The sequence below is a fragment of the Clarias gariepinus genome, chromosome 23, assembly GCF_024256425.1.
Source record: "Clarias gariepinus isolate MV-2021 ecotype Netherlands chromosome 23, CGAR_prim_01v2, whole genome shotgun sequence".
Taxonomy (NCBI): domain Eukaryota; kingdom Metazoa; phylum Chordata; class Actinopteri; order Siluriformes; family Clariidae; genus Clarias; species Clarias gariepinus.
In genome coordinates, this window is record NC_071122.1 from 8,737,560 (window position 1) to 8,760,786 (window position 23,227).

Genomic DNA, 23,227 nt, shown 5'->3' on the forward strand with positions numbered 1-23,227 from the left:
TTTGCATGGTACTGTTACTTGTGTTACTTGCGGATTTTTTCAATTACCGCCTGCATCACAGGCCCAGCTGAAATGAAAACCAAAAGGAACCTTGATTAGTCATTTTAGATTCTGCGAAAATGTAAAGATTTGATAATTTAGCTAAGATCAGTGCTTCAACCCTAGACATAAGGGTGAAGTACAAACTTAGTGATCTTGACCGTTTCCAGGGACAGCAGCTAGGGATCACGGACAGCTGCCTGAGCTGGGCGCATATCCAAAGTCGTGTGCTGGATGCAATCTTCAGCACTTGCGTTTCTCATGATTAAAACCATTCGAACGCATTGGCTTAGATAAACAAAGTGTTAGATATACTGATCGTAGAAGCGCTCTGTTGAAATAATGACAGGACTAAACGCGCATCTCTAATCCTGGAGAAATCCCCAACCCTCTGTGCTGTACTAGCTTACTGACACCGAGCTAAGAAAACTTACAAATTGGTTCAAGTGTGTTAGGCAAAGTTTGGAACAGCAGGACGGGGGTGAGCTTGGGGAGCAGAATCAGATATCTAAAGTCGAGTTTCAGCAAGAAATCAAATACCAGATGCATGCGGTTTCCCAAAAAATGTTGAAGTAATAGATTTTGTTGATATCACCCTTTTGCCTGCCTATTCTAGTAACAGCGGCCAGGGAAGGTTTGTTTATTTAACTGCTTTTAATGGATGTAATTTAATTGGACAATTCTGGGAAAAGTGCTACACGGCACGGTTTTAAAGACTGCAATTATTCTTTTAACATTTACATCGTTTTAGTTCCTTCCACCACAAATCTAATTACTCATCACCGCAGCCTCAGTGCTTCAATACTAGACTTATTATTATTATATTAAAATATAGCCTCTATTTAAAGTTTAATAATGTTTTCGAGGAAGCTCATCAGCCAAGACAGAGGGAGCGCTCTCGAACTTGGCACCACGCGCACGGTTCATGTCCATTAGAAAAAGCGATGGGGTTTGGCTCACGTTCATGAAACAGCTGTCTGTATGCAAGACCAAGAAGCTTTCTGAGTTTCATGAAAAACATCCCTATAAAAAAAAAAAAAAAACAAGTACATAAGAAGCATCTAAAAAGAAAAAAAAAAAAAAAAAAAACAGCGGAGGGAATGCATCACCTAAGCCACAGCTCAGGTTTCCAGGTCTCGAAAGCAGACACAGTACTCCTGTGTAGAGCATTGTGTGATCTCAGAAACCTGGCATTGTGGCCGTATGTGGAGGAGGACAAAAGACAGAAACGGGGTAGAAACCTGAAGAGTTCTCGATGGCGTTCCAAGAAAGAGCTCTTTAAACACATCTTTGTCTGACGAGCTGGACTGGGATTTTTATTTTTTTTTCACCCCAAAAGGAACAAAAGCGGTCATTTAGAAAACAGCACAAGCGACAAATATGAGTAACGAAATGATCAGATGAGAAGGTTGTTTTACACATTCAACTTGAAAGCGTTAGGCTTTAAAAACAGGTAGGCTAAAAATCAAAGGTACGCCATACTGCACGCAGATTTAAGCATCTTGTTGACGCACGTGTGTCTCAGGCCAATCCGTTAAGCCAATATTCTGGTTTTGTTCATGCGATGAAGACAGACATCACAGACTACGTTTACTGTAAGTTTGCATCCCGGATTGATCTGAAACAGACGGAATCCCAAAGCTGTTCAAACACCACAGCATACACAGTTACAGTATAAACAGATTTTTGTCTGTATATGCGCGAGGGGTGTTCAAGTCAATCTGGGACTTAATCGTGCAGAATAACAAAACAGTTTTACAGAAAAAGCTTACTTTATATTCTCTATATAATGCCCTGCTAAACTAATGCACTTATCCCAGTCTTTCACTAGTGCTTGGATACCATCAAGGTAGAAAGTCCCTGTTTTCTCAGAACGCCTGCTTCATGTCTGAAATGCTGGCCTCCCATGAACTCCTTTAATGGCCCAAACATGTGGAAATGGCTTGGATCAGAACTGTACAGGGGTTGTGACAATAACGCCCAGGCGAGGTTCTGTAATGGGTGTAAAGTGATGTTTCACTTGCTTAAAGTTCTTGGGAATGACTGCTATGTTTTACTGCGGCTAAGGGTCTCATCTTAGCATTTGTGCTTGAAGTCTTCTGTAAATGTCAATTATTTTTATACCTCCATTCACTAAAAATGTCATGATTTCCAAAGTCCGGGTTTGACTTGAACGCCCCCTGTACCATACCATTTAAAAAAAAAAAAAAAATAGATATTAATAGAAAACAGCTATTAAATGTCTTCCTGCCATAAGTCGTCACATTCTCCTAGGGGTGGGCAAGCACTCTCGCCATTAGGGAGGTGTTGGATTAAAAATCCTCCTCTTGCAGAGACCTGAATTCATTTGTGTGGTTTATCTTTCATGCTTTTTAAGTTCCACATTTTTGCGGCCTTTTTTTTTTTTTTTAAATAACCTGAAAAAAAAAAAAATAAACTCTAGGGCTATTCTAAACTTTTTTAGACCATGGAAGGCAAAAACAAGCTTTTATTTTTTACAAGCCTTACTAACAACATAACATACACAAAATATGTTATGTTGTGCACTGCAGTGCAGGTGTTCAGAGATGCTAGAGAGGCTTTTTTTTATATTATTTTACGTATTGTGATTCTATTGTGTGGTAAATCATATATCGCCACACTGATTTCAAAATTCAAGTAAAAAAAATGCAATCTGGTTGCATTTGAGGTGGCATAATGTCACATTTCCTCTATAATTCTATTATATATATATATATATATATATATATATATATAATGTAAAATTTTACACTGTTGTAAAAGTCACGCTTAAATGATTCAGCTCAACAAACTAATTTGAATATTACAAGAAGATAACCAGAATAAATACAAAATGCAGCCATTAAATGATGATTTCATTTATTACAAAGAGAAAAAGCTGCCCAAACCTGCCTGGCCCTATGTGAGTAATTGTAATTGCACCTAAACCTAATAACTGGTTGTGCCACCCTTAGTGGCAAAAACTGTAATCAAGAGTTTGTGATAACTGGCAATGAGTTTTTCACATCGCTGTAGAGGGATTTTGGCTCACTCTTCTTTGCAGAATTGTTTTAATTCAACCACACTGGAGGGTTTTCATGCATGAATGGCCTGTCTATGGTCACGCTAGAAACGTACGGACAGTAACGATTAAAGTTAAACATTGTGGCATTCATAGTTTCCAGTTTCATATATGATTTTCAATTATTGTTTGATAGTCAGGCATGCCATTAACATTAATTCAATCTCAAATACTTTGTTTTTAATAAGAAATGAAATATTCAATGCTTAATTCAAACTAATCAATCACAGGATGTTTGACATAAAAACTGATAGTTACAGAACGCAAAAATCAGCCAATAACGTTAACTTAAACGAACAAGCCGAAATGCTATACAAGTCTCATTCTGCCAGGAGAAATCTTTTGCAAACAACAGATATAATCTTTTGTTGAACTCGAATGCCTAAACTTGTCTCCTTGATGTATTTTTAAAAAAAAAAAGGTTTTGAGGACACATAGATCTGATTCATAGATCTGATGTCATCTGGCTAAGGCGGCCAAAACAAATAATACAGGAGCAAGGAATCGATGTATAACTACTCGTCGATTTGAAACGCACACGGCAAGAGACGATTACGTCTCGAATCGTGCCAGATAAAGAGATCATGTTTCTATGGGTTTCTTTGTTTGCACATTTTACCCGTTCTCATAAAACTACCCCACGCTCCATAATCTGTCAGACGTGTCAGAGCTGTAATTCAAACAGCCAATGGCAGCTTTCAAGCTTTGCTACAGTTTCTGAACAAGCACTGGCCTTGACCCAAGGGTGGAGTCTCTGCGATCTGAAAGGGTTCCTAATCCTCCTCAATTCTGCTAGTCGAAAGCTATAAACACTATCCATTTGAACGTCCTTGAAAACATCTGAAACAGCCAATCGGCACCGATTTCTAATCCGCTCGGGCCTGCAGATCGTAAAAGCTCTGAGAAAGTTCAGGTGTGTGGACGAGTCGGACATGCTTTTGATTACTGGAGCACAAACATTTGAAACATTTGCTCCCTGCTGCTTAAACACACGTTCAGGGAGCGCGGTACGGTTGTGTAAGAACGAGGCAGGGATGAGATCATCGAACGCAACGCTTTTAAGCACGGGCTTAAAACAGATGGCATGTCATGAGAACGTAAAACATTAACTTTAATCTTAACCCGATGCACAGCAAGGGGGCTAAAGAGCCGCGTGACCTTTTGTTTTTTTTTCCCCAGGTGGGAAGAAAACGCTCCAAGAGTCCATGTCGCAATCCTTAAGGCCGTTTGACGCGAGACGACGCCTGCAATTCATCCGCGACTCCAACACATCATATATTTTGTCCAACAACCGAGCGACATGCGAGGGATGTTTCAAAGAAAAAGATTGGTGTTTAAGTTTCATAAAGAACTCTCAACTAGCTCGGTCATAAATTAACAGGCGCTCTGTGGGTCTGAGCATGCCTAAATATTAGCTCACCCGTGATGTCAGCGAGATTGAGGGCAGGGGTTTCCTGTGCCTGTGGCAGAGACCCAGGTTTTTCTAAGGTCAGCGCCGCGCTCCAAACGACGCAACGTGGCCTTCGGTTTCCATGCCGACGGCATAAGCGTTTCCTGTGCCGACCTTGGAAAGCTACTCTTTATTACTCGGGTTCACACACACATACACATGGGACCATGACCAAAGCAGGAAAAACAATTCCTGCCAGGCAAATCTGGCATGAGCGCTCAGCTTTAGGTAATGGAAGAGATTCAGAAATTTTAACATGAAAGCAGAAGATGACTAAAAGGTAAAATGGTGTCTAGGGTCTAGGGTAACATCTTCCAGTGCGGAATGCTTAGACGATAGTTAGGAGAAACCGCTTGCCGAGTCAGTCGTCTTCAACGAAGCAACACTTGATCTGAGACGAAAGCTGAGATTGTACAAGAGTTATAGACAAAGCATTGACACTTTGAGGTGTCGGGTGCGGCGAAGTAATAAACCTGGGGCAAAACAACCAAGCTACTGTAAACACTAGGGATGCGTAGCGGTATCAGGTTTCTGACCCATACTGTGCTTATACTGTATACATGCATAAGAAAACAAATACTGCAGGACAACGTGCGAGTCGGAGCACTAATAATCGAACAACGGGCAATGACAGCACCCTGTTTTGTGGTTACATATTAAAGAAACAACTTCTTTGAAATGCAATAACAGCGTTTTTTTTTTTTTTATGTTTAATAACAGCATAATACTGATGCTTAGCTAAGACATGTACAGGTACTGTGCAGAAGTCCTTAACCCATGCAAACAACTGTTTTTAGTAAAATAAATTTCTATATTTAGTTGGTATGATTACCCTTTGTTTAGAATATAGTCTCAAATACATTTTGTACAGTTTCAGAAGGAGCCATCGCCTGGGTCTCTAATAATGAAAAAGCCGGTAGCAGTGAAGAAACCGTTTTCTGTACACAATCTTCATGAGGCAATCAGGCAGGCACAGACAGGGCGAGTAACACCAGAGGACTGCAGATGTCTTTTTGAAAAGGACGTCATACTAATTATTGAAAGCTCTATACCAATTTCATTGTATAAAATAAATTATGCTTATAAACTTCATTGTCTTTATCCCTCCCAAAAAAGATATATATGTCTCATCAAGCATTACATTTAGCACAAGGAGTGCATTGCTAGCAGCAGACAGCTTAAACTGAAACAAACAACAGAAAAAAATGAAACTAAATCGAGGGTTATGACATGACAAACATGACTCCTGAATACTGCCAAGTAGGTCATTATTTCAGAATCTGCATCAGTATCGATGTAAAGTAAACACTCCACATATAGTCGCTGCTCATCCTGAGGTGGCAAACCCGGGACATTCCAACATGCTGAGGTGCAAGGAACAACAAGGTTTCTGTTTCAGTCTGACCGCAAAGCATGCAGATTACAACTTTTGCACTGGTACAACAAAATGAAAGTGACCACTCATTTTCCAGGGAGTTTTGGAGCACATTTGGATTCCCAAAGCGTCACTGCATCCGTGATTTCCAGCGCAGGCATTTCACAAGGAATGAGCTTCCTTCCCACAACCCTGCCCTGCGTGATTCCTCCTGTTCTCGATTCACAGCCAAATCAGGTGCATCCCGTCTTTTCCACTCACGCTGCTCTGGACAACCAGAACGACGAATCATAACATCCACAGAGGACGCGAAAAGCGATCCAGAGTGAACGCCGCCTGAAGGGTTCTTTTGATGCAAAACACATGGAGCATAAATTACTCAAATATCCGTGTATAAAAAAACAGAGCAGGTCTAGTAGGTTTGACCTTAGGCTGAACAGAAGATGCTGTTTGTGAAGATGGTGATGTCACCCTGGAGATAAGTACAAGATAAGTAAAAAAAAGAAAAAAGAAAAAGGAAGCGTGTGGCCTTTTGATGCAGGGGTTTCCTTTAATGAGAATTCCAGGCCTTTGAGAAAATACGGTGGGGCAGACGTTTCACTTTAAAAACAGATAAATACGGACACGGTTTCTTGTCTGTGAATCTGTGTATATATATATATATATACACACACACACACACATATATATATATACACACACACACACACACACACATATATCTATCTATATATATATATATATATATATATATATATATATATATATATATATTTATATTTCTGACAGTGACAGGGGTACAAAAGCAGGGTCAAAACATAAATTTGTTCTGAAAATAAAATATAATATATATATTTCATATGTTTAACATTCTATATGGGTTTTTTCCCAGAAAAAGTCAATAAATTCCATAAACTGCACAGTGTGAGACAACTCAAATGTTCCATTTCGCAGAGAGTGTTACAGTGAGGACTTTAATGGAACGGAATTTTTTTTCATGCACAGAACATCCGGCAATTCAGGTTCACACCCAATGCTTTGATAAGAGCCGATAAAATGTGGATTTGAGGAGTGCCAGCATGCACTTAACCTTGGAGCATTACCAACCTACAGAGATCTTGCCTGTGTTCACATTACAAGCCACGTTGTTTAATTCAGATTTTTTTATTTTTTTTAGGTGCGGATGGGATTTGGATGTCATGACTGGTCACGTTCATAATGACAAGTGACTTTTACAGTATCTGACTTCAATGCAGACGCATCAGTCCTCTAAAATGGCATGCATGCGCACATCTATATGTCTTTGCTCACGCCATCTGGGTCTCAAATTTGTGCGAGTGCACGTTCGTTTCAAACAATGGATGCGATTTTGGCAAAAAATTAGATTGGGATTTTGCTCTGGAGGACGGCTGTAATTTGTTAGTCGGCTGTAATTGTTAGGAATACAGCAGAAGGAAGAAAGCCAGGCGTTTTGCCTTAGCTGTTTTAGCAGCTGTTGCTAGCACTGCTATGAAATCCCCACGCTAAGGTTGACTGACAATTGCCCTTAACATGCGCAGTGGCAAAAAAGTCACATGATTTCTGATCTACCCATTCTCATTCAAGTCGCATGATAATGTATCAGACATATATATATATATGATGTAGGGTCACATACGAAAGTGACTTAGATCTGACTCAAATACTATGCATTAATAAAAAAAAAAAGATTTAAAAAGCTTATTTTAAAGATCTACCCATTCTGCATGATTGAGTCTCACACTCTCAGTGCTGCATCATGTTCGTGCTGTGCCAAGTACAACTCGTTTCAAAGCTCACGAGAAGGACTGCCGGCACCAAACTTCCAAATATCACCAAAAATATTCACATTTGTCAGTCATGCAGCATGCACAGTACAACAGAATGAAAAAGAAATATTATATTCACGTGTGTAAGTAAATAAAGAAGTAGATCCATGTAGACGACTGACAGACTCTTAGAATAAACATATAATAAAACATGCTGGGATTCAGAGTATCTTAGTCACATCCTTGTCCTCATGAGAACTTTAGCTCGGATACAACTTCATCACCCATGAGGCAGACATGTGGGGGTGGTGGGAGAGGGGGTTATGGGGGGAACGAAAATGATTTCAGTTCTGCCCTGTCAGCATACCGACAGAATTATAGCAGGCTCTTAAACACTTTTGATCAGGATCTTGGACAACGTACGAAGGCGTCACATTCGATCCGTCAGCACACGCAGTCAGATTTCTGGAACTTTCACGAAAAGAAATGTGGAAAAACTGGAATAATTCCTTACGCACAGTTACCCAACACTTGTGACCATCACATAATTCTCACAAGGCTAAGCTTTGGCGCTGGAGATTTCGCAATCTTGCATACAGTACGATTTTTTTTTTGTGTAGGTGACTGGCTGTGTTACTTCTATTGTGATAACATGTTCAGTACAAGTTTTGCAGGTACCTTTATTAATATCTATGGAATAAATAAATAATGAATAAACCAAAAACAGACTAAAGCATTATTTGACAAATTGTAAATGAAATGAAAAAACTAAACTTTCACTGGGAGATCACAAGTTAGATGCTAAAGCTTTAAGGGTCAGGGAGCAAAAGAAGTTAAACTAGTTGTGCTCACTGAGTGGGAGGGATGTTATATTCCCTCTCCTGTCAATCATAATGACATTAGCCAATCCTTGGTGCAAAAGAGTGATAAGATAGTGAGGTCAGGACTGTACAAGGGAATGTGGTAGAACCTAGCCGAGTTCCCGTAACGTGCAAGTGGTGTTGGTGAATGATTGCGCGTACAGTTCCCACGGTCAAATGCGTCTATTCTGTATTTGGCTACAGATTCTTAGTTGATTTTCAAGGATCAGGTGTTCCACTCGTTGAATGTTAATGGGAACGACTGTAGCAGGCCTTGGCTGGGATCGCCATTAATGGATATTTGAGGCTTCTTTAAAAACATTTATATTTAGTATCTGGTCCGCACAACAACTTGGCACAGGTTTTACGCCGGATGCCCTTCCTGACGCAACCCTCCCTTCGTATCCGGGCTTGGGACTGGCACTGCATCCAGTGGCTGGGGGATTAGACACTGGCTGGGAATCGGACCCGGGCCTTCCGCATGGCAGATGAAACACCTACCACTAAACCGAGACAGTAATTTAACAGACAGTGCCTCTTGACATCTGTTCTCTCCGGAAGCCTAAAACTAAGGAGCTGAAGAATCCAGAGAGATCAGGCCCTCTGAAGCAATGCACCTGGGAGTAAAGCGAGTGAAAGTGGAGGAGGACAGCAGTACAACACTCAAGCATGTAGGGAAATCACCTTTTGAGTAGCCTGTCCCCTCAGCTGTATACTCATCACAGAGAAACGCCTTCTCACATCACAACTGGACAAAAGCTTCTTGCAAGCTCTGGCAATCAGAAAGAACTCGCAAACCCACTTCACCATTCACAGTTTGAACAAAAGCCTGCCACGCTTCCACTGACAGCGCCACGGAGGAACGGCTACCGCCCGCTAAGGGAGACACGGAGCTGAACCCACAGATATCATGTTCAATAACCGAAGACAAAAACATCGCCTTCAGCATGAACATTACGCAATGATGTTTTCTTCAAGAGCCAATCATGGTCTGAAATCTTTGGGTTGGAAAAAGAGGAAATATAGGATATTTAAAGATATGACCAAATGTTTGGTCTTTAAAAAAAAAAAAAAAAAAAAAAAGACAATTACGCAGGCCATTGTTTACCTAAGCCAGATTATAGCTCTTGAGCTTGGACTTTATTTTATACCACAGCACTACTGGACTGTGACTGATCAGAATGTGCTGAATGATTTAACTTTTGTAAAGAACAGCAGATCTGAATGGAGTACAGGATAGAAATCACCTCACATGTTTGGATGAAAGTGGCCTAGGGCCCATCCCTGAGGGACAACCCTGAGCGGAGTGCCAATCTATGGCAGTGCACAAGCATGCACACACAAACACACACACTAATGCCATTCTGGAAATGTCAATCATCTACATGTCTTTGGACTGTGGGAGAAAACCCACCAAGCACGGGGAGAACATGCAAACTCCACGCACACAGACCCTGAGGGTTTTTTAACACTTTGATTATCGACAAACTCGACATATAGTAATTTCCTGACCATGACATACATGACAAGTAAATTATTTTGCAGGTCCATATTTAGATATTTGTGCATTTAATTGTGCAGCATTAATGTGCTGCTTTTTAATTCTCATGAGAGCACTTTGAACGGAATAACACATCTGATAACGTTGTCAATTTAATTAGCACTTTGTGTACTTACTAATTGCTTCCAAGTCATTTTGAAATGCCTCCCTGTTTTTGGTGCTGAATTTTTTTTTTATGTTATACATATATTACAGGAAATGTGTTACATGACCTTATCTGAAAATTCACTTTTTCCACTTGGTAAAACACATTAGCACCATGTTTGGGCTGTTTACCTATGCCCAAGTCAAACTAGAAAGCCAACTAGCTTTTAACACCAGGCTAATTGCGGTGTAAAATTTACAGGACTGTCCACCACATCCATGTCTCTCTCCTTCTGCTCACCTTTTGGCTATATAGTACCGTGAACTACTTTCACCGGTTAAATACAGTTACAGTCTTATCGCCAGCTCCGCCAGTTGTGGTTACTTAGTTCCGCCAGCCACAAAAGGATGTATTGGCGGAGAAAAATAACTGGTTATATAAACAAACAAATCATAATCTTTTGATAATAATTGGTGTTTGTAGAGATGCGGTAAAAAAAAAGCAAAATCACACACAAGGTCGTGCTGCACCCTTCTGCCTACGAACGCATCACAGCAGCACTGAGAGCCAGCACAGGAGCACTTATCAGCTTCAAAAGAGAGGAGCTTTATGAAAAACTAGTAATTATCATCATTACAGCTCATTATCGATTGTAGATCATTTCATTAAAGCGCTTCATCATATGTACTTTGCATAAGATTTCTTTTTTTTCCCCCCAGGTAAAGTACTCAAGATGAGAAACGTTTCATAAATAATAATGTTAACAATAATAACAATTCTAGTAACAATGCAGTCGGGTAAAACACCATAAATGTTAATTAATAACCCTTTACCAGTCATGTTTGTCTTTTCATTTGGTTCTAGATTTAATACACGGCATTTTCTACACGGGGTAGGCTTGCTTAACCAGACGGCAGCTGTAAACCTTAAACACCTGGCGTTCTACGCAATCTGACACCACGCACGTATCTGTTTAGTCTTCCTACAAAAGCACACAGTTCAGTAATACATAAATGACAGCAATGCTGACCAACAGCATAGCACGACCTCTAAGGTACCACCCAGGAAAAGTTCAAACTCATGTGAACTTGCAACCTTTAAACTACGAAAGCAGCAGCAATCACAGAACCTCCGGTCCTCCTCTCTGGCCTTATTCTCTAGAGATCAGACTTTGGCATGGTCTGATTTATTGGACTCCTGCTTGCGCTGGATCTGTAAGGGAGGCAGGTCTGTGGCAGGCTTGCGGTCGTCATCGTGATTAAAGAGCCCTAAAACACTAGCGGAATTCCATATGCGTGACCACGCTTCCTAGAGAAACACATTTGTTTAGGCTGCGCTTAGAAGATACGTGGAGGCGGTAAGCTTGCAGTGGCTTCCAAGGTCAGGGTGCGTGAACAAGCCGCCGGCGGAGCAGCTCATCCGAGAGCCGAGCCAGATCTCCGCTGTGACTTCGGTAGAGACTGGGTCACGCCTCCTTGCTCGACAGCCACCGTGCGCTGCTCTGTTCTGTTCTGCTCTGCTGCTGGAATTTATGGACTGCGGCGGTTTCTTTCTTTTTAGATGCGCAGATTATAGCCCTTCTCCAAAGTGATAGAAAACGCATCGAGGTTGAGTTCATAGGGCTATAAAAACAGTAAGGCAAACCGTCATGTGGGTTGTGGCTTTTTAACCAACTCTGTGGCCCCACGGCTCAACTTGAAGTGACCATGTCATGAAAAAAAACAATAATATAACACATGGAAAGACACTTAGTGCCATTAAGTCGTGTCATAAAGCCGTATATCCTCCGAGCAACACCAGCTTTAGATTATTATGCAATCATAAATGCGATGGATTTCCTGCAGTTCTTTAAGCAATTCCTGTACTTCAATAAAGGGTTATGAAATTGTGATTTCTGCTACCAAGAGCAAGCAACCTCAGCAAAAATAATACAAAAAAAACAAAAAAAAAAAACAAGGAGACCGCTAGGCCTATTTCAAGACATTTCAAGTCTAAACTATGATTACGTTGGAACAGGGTTGATGAAATATTCGAGGCAGAAACGGAGCCACAATTGAAGACGTGGTAAAACGAGATCCATCGGGATGTGGAAAGTGAGAAACAGTGCATCATCCGTCACTGTACACTTTGAGGTAAATCGAACGCATGCTCTCAGCATAGCAGAATTCCGCAGCTCTTTTAGTCGCGAAGTTAACGGACACTTAATCCCTCGTCAATGCAGAAACCCTCTGACCTTACAATGAGAACGACGTCATTCGTTAGTTCGGGGAAACCGTTCTTAAATCTGAGTGTAACTCGCACCAAAACAAACACGTCAACCGTGTTGACAGTACTTGACAAAATTGTAGCACTGACAAGAAATTTATTTGGTTTTTAGTCTTATTACTTTTTTAAATTAACTAATTACATTACAAAATTACTGTCTTTAAAAAATAATCAGTTACATCAAAAAGTTTTGGCGCTGTGATTAGGTTTCCATCTTTCCACGCGTTGGTCCCCACAAACCGCATACTGTAGGTGAGATAGGGGTACAACAGCAGGAATAACAGAGGAGGAGTTATCGAGGACGGGGCTTGTAGGACAACTTTCACACACACAATATCGGATTGGGAATCACGGCTGTCTGGCTCACGGAGCCAATAAATTGTCTGAATAACGGATTACATTTTTGAAAAAATAACGAAATAACTGAGTACTTAATTGGCGGACATAACGCGTTTAATTACTCATTACATCAAAAAAGTAATTTATGTTACTTTGTAACGCGTTAAACCCAACACTGGTCGTAAGCACATGATAGTTTTTTCTTTCATCCCATTTCTATCTTTAGAGGATCTTCATAATATAATCTGAAACAAAGAACATACCACACTCCTATAACACAATGCGACTAGGAATAATCGCTAGAATATGTAATAAGCTTCAAACTTGTGACTTTCCTCTTCTGAGAATGTTAAAGAAAAGAAAAAAAAAGACCCTTTGCGTGTATCTACCCTACAGGACTTGTTTCATCACAATCCTCAAACACTACCAGGCGTGACTAAGCCACATTAGATATACTTTACTGAACAATTCACATTTACCCAAGTTTCTCAGTTGTCACTTCAGCTAATTGTTGTGTAAAGTTGTGTAAGCTTACATGTCCACCGACTTACTGATCCCGTCATCGATCACCATTTCCAAACATCCCTACATATAGAGCCAGAGTAAACACATGAGCATCCCTTGAACAGGAAGTCACCATCACTCAGGACACGACTGTGTAATGTGTCACCTATGGAAAACAAGCATCTACTTCCTGAGTAAATAAACGAGTTGATAAAGGTGATGTAAACTAAGCTAAAGAGAGGAACAGTACAGTAGGTGCAGGAGGTTGAGGATGCGAGTATAAACCTGTAAAATACTAGAACATGATTTGCTGAATCATCTCAAACAAAATGCAACCTTGACCCTAGAATTAAGGGAATTAAGGGGATAAAGGGAATTAAGGGAATGATGTGGATTTAAAGCCTAGCCAAAAGAAAAAAAGTTGTACCTGATAAGATTTCAGTCACCTTTAGATTTGGTTGCACACACAATGTGGTGTCCAGTTTATGTGTGAAAATGAATCGTCATCTCCCACAGCCACTCTTTCACAAGAGGAAAAACTCCATAGATGTGATAACCTGGTCACTCACTACATTCAGATCATCAGCTGACTTTATTTACTGCCACATTGTATTAGTGCTGAGCCTAGATCTGACAAACTGAAGCAACCTCAGATCATACTGTAAGATCATACTGTACAGTGGCCACTATGCATGACAATGCATTGCTTCATATGCTTCCCTTTCTCACCCTGACACGCCCATTACTAGGGATAGGGTCAACCTAAATTCATCAGACCACATGACCTTTTTACATTGCTGCAAAATCCAATATTTTTTTTCCCAAGCAAACTGCAGCCTTTTTTATGACCAGTCTCACTAACAAATGGTGGTCACATCTATTTAGTCACCATCCTGCGAGTTCTCATTACGTTGTGAATGTATGGAAATGCTATTGAACATATAATATTATAATGTAACAAAAATTATACTTTTTTTGCCTTTTTTGGTCAGGCACTATTATAAATAGACAAGATAAAATCTTGTTTTACACACACTTACACATTTATACCTCAGGATTAATTTGGGAACATCTACATCTACAGTATCAGAACAAAGCATGCTGCCATCTAAACAAGAAACTGTAGAAATTTCAAGCCTATACAAGTACAATTCTTGCAGAGCTTAAGTGCTTCAGGAAATCTCAAAACGTTCAATTCAATAAGACAGAAGCATGTTCATGCCCATGCCCAGTACAAAGCAAACTGTCCGAATGGATTATTTTCCTCTAACATGTTCCACACAACAAACTGTAGAAGCAGTTCAGCCTTTCAAGCTCATGATAAATGAATTCAACATTGTTGTGATTTGTATGCTGGAAATGATGGCATGGCAAAGTTTATCCATGTTTACTTCATCCAACAAAGAAGGCAAGTCATCATTCTGATTCTGATGATGACTGGTTAGACCAACTCTTGTTAGATAAACATGTTATAAAGTCAGGGTCATGATTTTCAAACACAACATTAGAAAAACGTATTAACCCCTTAACTGGTAAAATTTACTAGACAGAGTAATAATGCCATAGGAATAAATCAAAGCAACAAATGATAATAACAAAAAAAGGATTACATTTGATTAGGTTTTGGAGCTTGTTCTTAGTCTTTAGTGGTTTATCAGATCAATATATTGTATAGCATCAGGTTTTTTTGTACTGCTGATTTCAAAGCTATAAAACTTTAGTACTGAAAAATCAAGAAAAGATGGGTTATTATCCAATATGGACTTTGATGGGTTGCAATTAATAATTTAGAGGAGAGTAAAAAAAAAAAAGAGAGATACTATTCACTACCATACCATTAGAAAAGAAGCAGCTTCATTTTTTTTAAGTTTACAAACTTTTTTTTTTTTTTAAGTTTTAATTATTGCTATTTTACATAAAACATAAAACAACCAAGCTGTCAATTATTTTTTTATCCAAAATTATTCTGTAAAATTAATACTTTAGTCACACAAATTATTTTGAGAATAACTTCACTTTTCATTTATAATTTGAGTGATGTTCTATTTCTATACAAACCCACTAAGTGTAAAGAAAGAAGGAGGCATGCATTTTTAAATACAAGATTTTTTTTTCAGCCACTTCTAATTAGTTATAACTTGACTTGACTGTTGAACATTCTGTTATAAGTTATACTGAAAACTAACTTATTTTTACCTTTAACATAAACATTCTAGGTACTAGGAAAATGGCCTTCATTTTTCTGTATAGATTTTGATATTTCACCCACTGCTAAACAGCTTTATTTAGCCTTGAATTTGTTTCAGTTAAATTTAGCTTTTTATTAATTCCATTCTTGAAATTTCTGGCATGTAACCTCCTACATAAACAGAGTAGGTGTTGGGAAAGAGGTGTGTTTTTACATAAACAGAGTAGGTGTGGACAGGAAAGCATCCATGTATATAGAAGCATTTCCATGCAGCTAAATGTTGATATTTTTAACCACTACTTTTTAAAATACTTTTTACTTTTTGCTTTTTAATCGCTGAATTAGTCTGTGGCATTTCTATGTAAGCAGACGAGGTGTATCGATGAAGTACTTTCTTACAAATGCTGTTATGTTGATTGGACTTTTAGTCAAAATTTTCCCTCAACATCTTTTTAATATTCAATTGAAATTTGCCAGATTTAAATTCTTTTTAAAAAATAGATGTTTTTTTGTATACAAGAATTCCCTCTTTCATGCTGATATTTTAGCTAATCAAGTAAGTCATGCTTACTGTATTTCTGTAAAAATCTTTTTTGACCGGTTGATAACGGATCCAATGTGTCCATGTTTATAAAAGTGTTTTCTTAAAAACGCTGATACTAATTGTAGGTTTAACTTCACTTCTTTTTACCTCAAAAAATTGTGTTGTAAGTCAAATGACATGTTTTAAAACTTTTACAAATGTGCCGGATTCGAATTTCTCAACAAAAACAGTCAAATTTCACTTATTTGTGTGTTCACTTGGAGACATTTAGCTTTTCAATAGTTGAAGTTGTGATGTCTGCAAACCTCTCGCATTCACATACTAGACGTGTGAGCTCTTATAACTCTTCATATTTCAGGTGTATTTGGACTTCAAGAGTCTTTTTTGAAGTAATTCTCTCAAACTCTTGTGTATAAGTGTAATTTAGTTGCACTTGGCGGCACACACTCCTCTGTGTGGATGTGAGATGTATAGAAATGCCTGCTTTACGCGTGTTCTCGCTGCCATTCGAGCGACCAGGTGTGGTTCGCTGTTATATAGAGACCTCGCGCAGGTGTTAAAGTCTCACCGTGCGTAGAAGAAGACGGAGATCAACGAATTCGTGCGCGCGCGCGCCCGCCCGCGCGGACAAACAAACATAAAAACAAACGAGTAAATAAACAGACAGCTAGGCGGTCCGGTGAGGTTAGATGCTGGTACCTATGGAGACGAGCCGGATGTTCTCGCGGTCCAGAAACTCGAGCGCTACGGAGACGTTCTCGAGCTTCATCTGGCGGAAGGTGGGCCTGGCGTGGTACTTGCGGTACATTTTCTTCTGGCTGAGGACCTCGAGCAGCGCGATGAGCCGCAAGCCGTCGTTCAGGTCCATCTGCAGGTCGCCTATCCGCTTGTTCACGCACTTCAGGTGCTCGTTACACCAGCGCGTGAACGTGTTCTGCTGGATCTTCTTCCACGGCGCGTCCTCGGCCAGGTCCTTCTCCGTAGCAGGCATGCTGAAACTCTTACACTATTCTATTCTATAACTAGATTATATTATTATTATTATTATTATTATTTTATATAGTCGTCTTACTTTGAGTCTGACTGCGCGCGCCTCTGTGTGTGTATGAGTGTGTTGCACTGCCGAGCAGCGTCTGAACTCTTCCCTGTCCTCTGCAGGATTTTTTTTTTTTTCTCCCCCCCTTTGCCGGAGCGCATGCGCACTATAAACCACACTGCTTCTGGATAATGAGCAGTTCACATCAGGCCTGGATCCTTCTACAGAGAAGATGGAATTTGGGCCATAAATATATCCAGAAATGTACATCTTCTTTCACATATAGAGCCTTTTTAATAGCAAAACCTTACTTTGAAACTTTTACTCGCACCTCCAGGGCCAAGGGTTCGATTCCTGGCCTGGGTCTGTGAGCATGGAGTCTGCATGTTCTCCTGGGTTTGGCTGGTTTCCTTCGGGTTCTCCAGTTTCTTTTTACCAAAGTCCAAAGACATGCAGATTAAGCTTATTGCTGTTCGAAATTGACCTAGTGTGTGCATGCGAGTGTGTGTATGTTTGTGAGTGTGTGTGTATGTTTGTGAGTGTGTGTGTGTGTGTTTGTGAGTGTGTGTGTGTTTGTGCCCTGCCTTATGCCGTAGGTCTCCTGGGATAGGCTCCAAGCCCACCACTACCCTGTAGGCAGGATAAAGCAATATAGAGAGTAAGTGAGTGTTATTTCTCTTCCTGATAACACTAATTACTGCAACACCAATGACAATTTAGGGAAAAATTATAACAATTTACAAAATAGCTTCCATGTGTATGTAGTGTTGAGTTTTGTGAACTTGTGTATGTGTATGTAAACTTTTTTTGTTTATGATTAAAATAGTTTCCAAATTATTCAATTCAGTAGGCAAACAAATGTTTATATTATTTATTTATTTTAAGAGTATGATCTTTTATTTGTTTACCTTATAGAACAGGAGAAAAAGAGGTACTTTTATTTTTCATCAATTTTTTTTTTCTCCTGTGACTGGAGAGAGTCAGGTGTGTGTGTGTGTGTGTGTGCGCGCGGTGCTCTGCATGAAAAGAGTAAAAATGTGCTTTACTAGTTGGAGTTTGAGGTAGTATTAATCATGAGGGAGTATTGAAACTGAAATGAGTGAACTCATATTTACCTGTTGGAGATTCACATGTTAGTTTCATGTTTCCACCTGCGCCTAAATTGAGCGTAGAGTTTTTCCGTTTTAATACGTGTTCTCTTATATCAATATTTTTTAATAGATTGAGTCGGCGGAAATGTCATTGAGTGCGGTAAAGGTGAGAAACTTCTTTTAAGGTCAGAACGTATGTTAATAGACCGTTCTGTGTATGAGAATTACAGTTGCTACTAATGCATTTTATTTAGCATCCTTCAGATGAATCACATCGTATGTGATGGGATGTGTATTAATTGTCTGTCTTCTGTCAGGAAACTGCAGACTTATCCCCGAAAGAGCCTGGTGTCGGTGGTTCATTTGTGGTGCTGAGTGAATTCCACTACATGTAAGACCACATGGTTTTTAATCACTCACTCACTCATCTTCTATACCACTTTATCCTGTATTTAGCGTCACAGGGGCCTGGAGTCGATCTCAGGCAGTTTAGGGCACGAGGCGGGGTACACCCTGGACAGGGTGCCAATCCATCGCAGGGCACACACACACACACACGTACATGCACTCACACACTCATTCACACACTATGTACAATTTTGGGAATGGATATTAGCCTAATCTGCATGTCTTTGGATTGTGGGAGGAAACCCACCAAGCACAGGGAGAACATGCAAACTCCATGCACACAGAGACGGGAATCACCGTTGGCCGGAAATCGAACCCGGACCCTGGAGGTGCAAGGCAACAGTGCTAACCACTACACTATTGTGTCTCCCCACATGGTTTACTATTATGTCAAAATTAATTATTACATGTGACTGACTTAAAAGCACATAATCACATAAAATCCCAAAATAAATGATGACATTTCTAAACCAATGAAGCAAGACATCTGACATACCTTTTGCATTTATCTAGTGCTCATTTTCTAGAGATATCGGACGCAGGAACAATTTCAAACGATAAAATGTTTGTTTTTTAAATGTTTTTTTGTGTAACAGTAACAACAATGACATAATTTGGTGTGACTGATATTTATTTCAAATTATTAATTATCATCATTTATTTTTTCATGATTTTAGTGTTTCACTTATTTTATGAGATATTTCCCCCAACATTTTTCCTGCTGATCACTCACCCTTGGTCTATACCGCTTTATACTGCAGCATATAGCAGTAGACGTAGGGCAAGAGGCGGGGTACACCCTGGACATGGTGCCAATACATTGCAGGACACAAACATACAGTACACATACTCATTCAGACACTATAGGCAATTTGGAAAGGCCAATTCGGTCCAATGTCTCCAGACTGGGAGGAAACACACTAAGCATGCAAAGAACATGCAACTCGATGCACACAGGCCCGGGATCCCACCATCTTGTACAATGAGTTCCGTGGGATAGACTCCATGCCCCTCAATACTCTACACAGAATAAGTGGTTGTGGAAAAATAAATAAATCCCTATAAATGCAACATCCTTATTATCTTCATTTGAAAAGAAATGCACAGTAGGCTAATTGGCATTTCAAAATTCCCCATAGTGTCCCTGTCTAGGGTGTGCCCTGCCTTGTGTCATGAGTCTCATTGTACTATGCATATTTACACCTATGTATCAATGAGGTTCTGTATTATTGCTCAGATGGCACCTCCATCAGGGATCCTGCTGTCGAGCACTTAAGGAAGGCACTTAACCGTCACTGCTCAAGTGTGCTATATCATGGTTGACCTTACTCTTTAACCAAGGCTTTCTAACAAACTGTGAGGTGTAAAGAACAATAATTTCACTGTAGTGTATATGTGATGAAGCATGATCTTCTAAACTGTACCATAACTCTTCTATTTGAAATCTGTTGTACATTGGCAAGGTATGAATGTACAACAGTACTTCTTAAGTATGAGAAGGTTTTAAAGTTGCATTACAGTATATCTACATTACAGTTGTTACGCCAGCACAAACACAACATACCCATTAAAGCTAGTACTGGGATGGTGAATTTGAGCAATGGAACTATCAAACCTTTAAACTTAACTCTTCCACTATTGGAGTTATTGTAGGTAAATCTGCTCTCGGCCAAGTAACAAAGTGAAGGGTACTTATTTAAGAGTGTAACATGTTAATTAATTTTTTTCGATGTTTCTAGCTAGGACATGAGCAGCATTAGTCACTCAGACGATTCAACATTGCATCACAGCTCCTTGCAAACAAGGACATGCACCACACCCAGTGTCATACAAGAACAGTACAAGTGTGCACAGCCTTTCATCTTGCCATTTGACCAAGCAACAGGTTTAGATTTTGATGTGTATTTCTTCAAAAAAAAAAAAAAGGAAAAAGAAAAAGCATGGGCTTTCAGTCGGGACATCTACGGGTGACATCAGTTGGCTTGCCACAATGGTAACGAATGACCAAAAGGATTTGCTCATAGGGCTCCACCTTCTTGAGCTAATCAGTGTGTCGCAATCACAAGATTATCTTCTCAGGGTGCTCACTAAGTGTCGACACCCAAGGCCCGGCTGTCTGGCCGCATCATCAGCTGATTCATCTGAGGAGTTGCATCAACTTGCCCTAGAGCCAGTGTACACCTGTCAGTAATCTGCTCTTCTTAGATTCCTGTCACCAAATGTAAACTTGGATTAAACACTTCATATTGAATGTAAAATAAAATAATGACAAGTCTGTCATGGACTATGTCTTTGTTTCGGTTTGGCTTCTCGGCCGTTCGTCCTGTTAGCTTATTAACAGAGCAGAAACCAAAAAAATGTATCAAAGAATAGCACATATTTTATATTGACTGGAAATCAATGAATCACCTACATTTACTTTTACATGTACAGCAATCAGCTTTACATTTTATATTTCATTATATATATTTGAGCAGTTGATGGTTGAGGGCCTTGCTGAAGGGCCCAATCAGTGGCAAATTGGTGGTGCTTGTGTTTGAGCGTGGGGCGATTAGTAGTCCAGCGCCTTACCCATTGAGCTACATCCGTCACCTTCAGGATTTCAGGGGCTTCACCACAAGATATAAACATCTGGTATGCCTCAAAGGCAAAAGTCAATGGAATGGGAATGATGTGAAAAATGCTGGAAGTGGGAAAGCATTTTAAAAAACTATGGTTGCTAGTCGAACCCGTTCACTTATCTCATTCTTCTTTGGTGAAGGCGTGACTGACTGACTGACAAACACAGCTAGGGGAGCAATTCTAAAGAGCACTCCAGTCCAACCAGTGGAACTTTACCTAGCGGCAACTTTACTGCCAAAACAGCTACAGCGCTACAGGGCCAACATTTACAATGTTCTTGCTTGGCACGCCAATGACAAGACAATGTCATTTCCTTTAAAACAATCAGGAACTGAAAACAAACTTAACGTCATGGCAAAGCACCGCGAGGGAACTGTTGGGTAAGGAATCAAGCACATCATGGTGTGCTGATAAAGGAAAATGGTGGTGAGATGAACCATGAATCAGACACCCTATCGTCATCATTGAGTTTCTGCCTCACTTGTGCCTAATCAAGCATTAAACAGCACTGCCCTTTCTAAGAATTGATTGTCACCTTTCTGTATAAGGCACATCTCAGGTTGAAGGGTGTGAAGTTTCCCGTCAGCATTTGAAAACACTCGAGTCATTATCACATTTATAATTCCTAACATGACAAGTAGATGAGTTTCGGAGTTAGCAGGATCGAGATGCATTCCTCAGATCATTCGCATAGATTCAATATCAGACTGAATGCACTTGTATTTCCTTGAATCATAGCAAGTCCAGCAAACTTCCTCCCATCCAGCTGATAAAGGAACAATGCAGAGCAGGGTCAACAGGAATTCCAGACTAGAATAGTGTCCTTGTTTATTTAAGTTTTGTTTAAAAGTCAAAGTGCAAGTGCAGTGAAATTATCACACACTCAGCACAAAGTCCAAAGGATCTCTGGGTGATTTGTCACTCTTGACACTGTTATCTTAAAAAGTGGCCAGAATTGTTTAACAATATATGCTATTGTCACCAAAATTAAGTGGACACCTGACTATCACAGTCATTAATCCCTGTTCCAGAACAGATTCATTTCTGCTTTGTTGCTATAGCAACCACAATGCTTTTGAGAAAAGTCTTTCCACAAGATTTTATCAAAAGGGAGTTGTGAAACCCCCGACTTGTACAGTATATCTGACAATAATACGGAGTTAAAAATGAGCTGCGGGACTTCTATCAAAGCAACCTGGTCTCGAACGATTTCCTTAGCAGTGCCACAGGCTGATTACCTCCATGCCACGCCACACTGCCACAGTAATTTGTCCTAAAGGAGCTCATACATTACTGTATTTAAAAAGATTTTGCAGTGTAACTAGTCCTGTACCGTTTGTCATGGACCCAAGAAAGATCAACTCGTGTGGCTTTTTTGGGAATTTGGGAAAAAGGTAAAAAATAAGTTGTACCCCTGGGGTGCAGGATGTGCCCAAATTTGCCCTATTATTATGGTTAAAGTACTCCCCACTGAAACAGGAAGTGCCCACAGTTGTATCCCTTGCTATGGTAACTTCCAAACTGTGAATCCCATTGTCATAGAGACATGGGGGTGGGCTCATTTTCCTCAGCCAGTCAGTCTCTCTAGATCATCATGACGCTGTCAAGCCACGCCCTAGCAAGCAATTAGAGCTCCTTAGCAACTGGTCCCGTAGACGATCATTACAAAAGACAAAAGACACTTACATTTTCTTCCGAAAAAATTTACCCATCTAGTTTCTCTATATAATTCCCTGCTACACTAATGCACTAGTGCATGGATACAATCATACTAAAAGGTTTCAGTTTCTCAGAGCAATGACATGCCAATGGACTGCCTGGTTCATGTCTGAAACGCTGGCCTCCCAGGAATTCCTTTAATAAACCAACCATGTGAAAATCACTATACAGAACTATACAGGGCAATAACTCCCAGCCGAGTTCCTGTAATGTGCAAATTGTGTTGGTGAATGAGTGTCGAGTTGCAGACAGGTGCATCTCTTTCACAGGTT

At 39.9% G+C, this 23,227-nt stretch overlaps 1 protein-coding gene across 2 annotated transcripts in view; it reads right to left on the reverse strand.

The window, feature by feature from the left end:
- Positions 1-17,118, reverse strand: part of LOC128510931 (filamin-B) — a 71,722-nt gene extending 54,604 nt beyond the window's left edge. For both annotated transcript variants that reach the window (XM_053483469.1, XM_053483468.1), the window contains exon 1: positions 16,779-17,118. In XM_053483469.1, coding sequence (XP_053339444.1) covers positions 16,779-17,070 — 292 coding nt within the window. In that variant the 5' untranslated portion in view covers positions 17,071-17,118. The remainder of the gene's footprint in view (positions 1-16,778) is intronic.
- Between the last annotated feature and the right edge of the window lie 6,109 nt (positions 17,119-23,227).